The 3,919-nt window shown below is 65.0% G+C and overlaps 1 protein-coding gene across 1 annotated transcript in view; it reads right to left on the bottom strand.

The window, feature by feature from the left end:
• CAMTA2 (calmodulin binding transcription activator 2) overlaps positions 1–3,919 on the bottom strand; it is a 16,570-nt gene that overhangs the window by 7,785 nt on the left and 4,866 nt on the right. The window contains 6 exon segments of the mRNA XM_025211090.1: positions 4–105; positions 572–650; positions 734–912; positions 1,416–1,537; positions 3,305–3,439; positions 3,609–3,735. Coding sequence (XP_025066875.1) covers positions 4–105; positions 572–650; positions 734–912; positions 1,416–1,537; positions 3,305–3,439; positions 3,609–3,735 — 744 coding nt within the window.

Genomic DNA, 3,919 nt, shown 5'->3' with positions numbered 1-3,919 from the left:
GGCCAGCGGCAGGGGGCCCAGTGAGTCAGGGATGGCCAGCGCCCGCTGGTTCCAACGGTACAGCAGCAGTGCTGCGTCCAGGTGCCCCAGCGCACAGGCCCACATCTGGGGGCAGCAATGGGGTTGGAGACTGGTTTATCCAGCCTTGGGCACATCCCAACCCAGAGGTGACTGCATCTCACTGCCCAGAGAGGGGTCCCTGTTACACCCAGCTGTGACCCCACCCCAGAAGTGGCTGCATCTCAGTGCCCAGGGAGGGGTCCCTGTTCTACTTAGCTATGACCCACCCCAGAGGTGGATGCATCTCAGTATCCAAGGAGAGGCTCCCATTAATCCAGCCGTGACCCACCTCAGAGGTAGCTGCACATTAATGCCCAGTGAGGTGTCCCTGTTATACCCAGCATAACCCACCCCAAAGGTGGCTGTATCTCCATTATATACCCAGCCCCACCTCTAATGGAGCTCAGGCAGGATAGAGCAGTAGGGGGCGCCGTCCCTCCTGGCCCCACCCCAAACTCAGCTGCATCCGTGCCCACCCCCCCCAATCCAGCCCAGGGCCCCCCAGACTGACCAAGGGGGTGCAGGAGAAGTGGTCAACGTTGAGCGGATCCACTTCCTGCTCCAGGTCCAGGCTCTCAGCGCTGAGGTTCCTGCAGGGGAAAGGAGAAGTGGGGTCTCAGTACAACCACATTAGCCATGTCCCACCCCAGCCTCAGCCACCTCCAGGCCTCACCGCCAGCGGATGAGGGTCTGGATGAGCCGGGCATAGCCCTGCGCGGCTGCCAGGTGAAGCAGGGTCATGCCTCGGAAACTCATGTTATGGACCAGGGTCTCAGAGCGCAGCCAGCATGACCCGGCCATCATCTGCTCACACAAAGCCACGATGCGCGCCTCAAAGGAGTCCGCCGGCGCCTGCGGGGGGTAGGGAGGGTATGACACCTGGCTCCTGGCACCCACACCAGAGCCAGCACAGAGTGCTGTCATACCCAGCTCCACCCCAGAGACAGCCACATCCCGACACCGGATAAGATGCCCCCCTGTACCCTCCGCCCCCACCGTCATCGTGGAAAGAATCCGCGTCTTTCCTGGCGTGGCAGCTCGGAAAATGCCTCCCCGACCCCCAACAACCAGCCAAGAATAGCACCGGGCCCGCGCCAGCCCCGACACCCGAGCCCTGGCGCCCTTCGTGGGGCTAAAATTAACCTGGGGGGGGGGCCAAAATAGCAACGAGATAAAGGCTGAAGGGGTCCATGACGTCAAGGGTGGGGGGGGCGGAGAGGGAGCAGGGGAGGAACCCAGGTGTCCTGGGCTTCCAGCCCCCCCTTCCCAATCCTAGAGAACCCAGGCGTCGAAGCTCTCTGTTTTAATACTGCTGTCCCCTCCCAGAGCAGAGAGGGGGTCTCGGGGTGTCTCACCTGGCCCAGGGTGGCATCAGTGGGGGGCCCACAGGGGGCCGGGGGCTGCGCAGCTGTCATCTCCGCCATGCGCTTCTCCATCTGCTCCAGGCGCTCAAGGATGGACATGCGGAACTGGTTGTCTGTGGGGGAGAAAGAGGGGGTGGAAGGGTTACGAGGATCCCAGGGGACCCAGGCATCCGGATTTTCACCCCACCACACCAATCCCCCCCACCAGATTTACCCCCTTGCTAGAGAAGGGAGGGAACCCAGGCGTCCAGCACTCTCAACAGTCTGCCTAAGCTCACCCCCTACTCCTGCCGTGAGAACCCAGGCGTCCAGGTCCCCAGCCCCCCTGCTCTCACCCCAGGTCCCTCCCTGCCCAGAGAACCCAGGTGTCCGCCCCCCCACCCACGGATTAGCCTCGTTTCAGGCTAGCAGCTAATCAGCCTTGAGGGGAGATTAGTACCAGCCCCCCCCCGCCAGGGTGCCCTGGCTGGGGGGACCTGGACACTTGCGTTTTCTTGGGGAAGAGTGGGATCTGGGAGGTGAGACCGGGGGCGGGGCTGAAGGCCTGGACACCTGGGGTTTCTGTGGGTCTGGGCAGTGAGAGTGGGGGTTGGGGGTCAGGGGCCAGGATACCCGAGTTCTCTGCGGGCCTAGGGGGTAAGAGCGGGGGGGCTGGGGGCCAGGATCCCTGGGGTCTCTAGGAGCAGAGAGCTGGGGAGCCTGGGCGCCCGGGTTCTCTTGCGGGGGGAAGTGGGATCTGGGGGGTCTGGGAGCCCGGCCACCTGGGTTCCATCCCCCATAGCCCCCTGGTCCCCCTTTGTGTCCCCTGGAGGGTCACTCTAGCCACACAACCCCCTCTTACCCATCGCTGCGAGTCCAAGGGACCCCAAGAGCAGTGCCGTGCTCCCTCAAGTGCCTTCAAATGGGGGGTGCTCCCCCCACCACGTGCTGGGGGGGGGGAAGGGGGGGCACACACAGCCACCCCGAACGCCTGGGTCCCCTAGTCTGCCTGGCTGGCTGCAGGCAGGCCCCCGGCATGTGCAAGGGGGAGGGGCCATGGCTGGGGGCGGGGGTCCCCGCTGTCCCCCCTCCCCCGCTTTCCGGGGACAACCGGGACACAGACCAAAATAGAGGGGGGCGGGCACAGCCCCCTTGGGGCTGGGAGGGGCAGCCGATAATGAGCTCGCTCACACACACACACACACACACACACACAACCAAGGCATCCGGGACACCCGCACTCACACGCCCATGGGGTGGGCACCTATGTCTCTTCTCACCCCAGGAGCCCGGACTCCTGGGTTCTCCCCCTGCCCTGGGAAAGGCCTGGGGGCCCCAGATGCCTGGGAACGCCTCCAGGTGCTCTGCCATGGGAGGAAGACGCTCGTATCCCAGGTCAGAGCAGGAAGTCCCTGCCCCAGAGCACCCAGGAAGTCCCTGCCCCCCCCACAACCTCCCCTCTCCAGGCAGTCAGAGGACGCAGGAGTCCTGGGGACCCACACCAGGATGCACGTGGATAGGAGCGCCCCAGGGGGCTGGGGATACAGAGACCCCCTCTCTGGGGCCAAAAGGCAGCCACTTCTGGGGAGGCACTGGGGGTGGGTATAGCAGGAGGACCCCTGATGCAGCTGGCTCTGGGAGGGCACCAAGGGGTTGGTATAACAGCCCCCCCATGCAGCTGGCTTTGGGGTTGGGGGTCGTGGGACAGGAGGACCCCCCTTAATCCCATGGCACTTGTCATGGGCAGCAGTGACGCCAAGCGATTGGAAAAACCCACGGGGGGGCAGTGTCTTCTTACAGCTATTCCTGGCCTAGCACCCACGTGCCAGGCCCAGACACCTGGGTTCACTAGCCCAATACCCACTCCCCAGCACTCACCCAATACCCCCCCCAGCACTCACCATCCAGGGACAGCCAGTCCACCTGGGTGCTGGGAAGCGCCAGGAAGTTGCGGGCACGGTACTCAAACAGGACCGATGTGGACACGGGCCGGGAGTCACGGGCCACCTGCAAGGCCACCAGCCCGGCCTCATGGGCTGGTGGGATGCGGGGTGCAGGGTGAACAGCCCCCCCCCCCATCACTGGGTTGGGGTCCTCCAGAGCAGAGACCCCCACCCTGGAGCCACCCCATGAGCCAGGTGGAGCAGAGCTACATTGATCTCCAGCCAGATCAGACCTGTGCCCCGCACCCCCCGTTCCCCGTACCGGGGCAGTAGCAGCGCAGGACCCCGGGCTGGATGAGTGCAGCCGGCACGGCCACCTGGTCGAAAAGGCAGCTGTAGGCATCGCCGCCCTCGGTCCAGGGCCCCGTGATCAGCACCTACACCCCACCCTGGGGACAGGAAAGGGGGGGGGGTCAGAGGAGGGGAGGGTGGGACCCCACAGACCCCCCACAGTTCCCCCAGGTGCCCCCCACCCCTGCGTGCTCAGCTCCTATGTGCCCCAAAGATCCCCCATGCTCCCCTTGTACCCCAATACCTCCCACCCCAACTACCCCCCTCACACTCCCCTACCCC

This window comes from Alligator sinensis, unplaced genomic scaffold (genome assembly GCF_000455745.1).
Source record: "Alligator sinensis unplaced genomic scaffold, ASM45574v1 scaffold553_1, whole genome shotgun sequence".
Lineage (NCBI taxonomy): Eukaryota > Metazoa > Chordata > Crocodylia > Alligatoridae > Alligator > Alligator sinensis.
The sequence above is the reverse complement of the archived record's forward strand: the minus strand, read 5'-3'. Positions and strand labels throughout refer to the sequence as shown.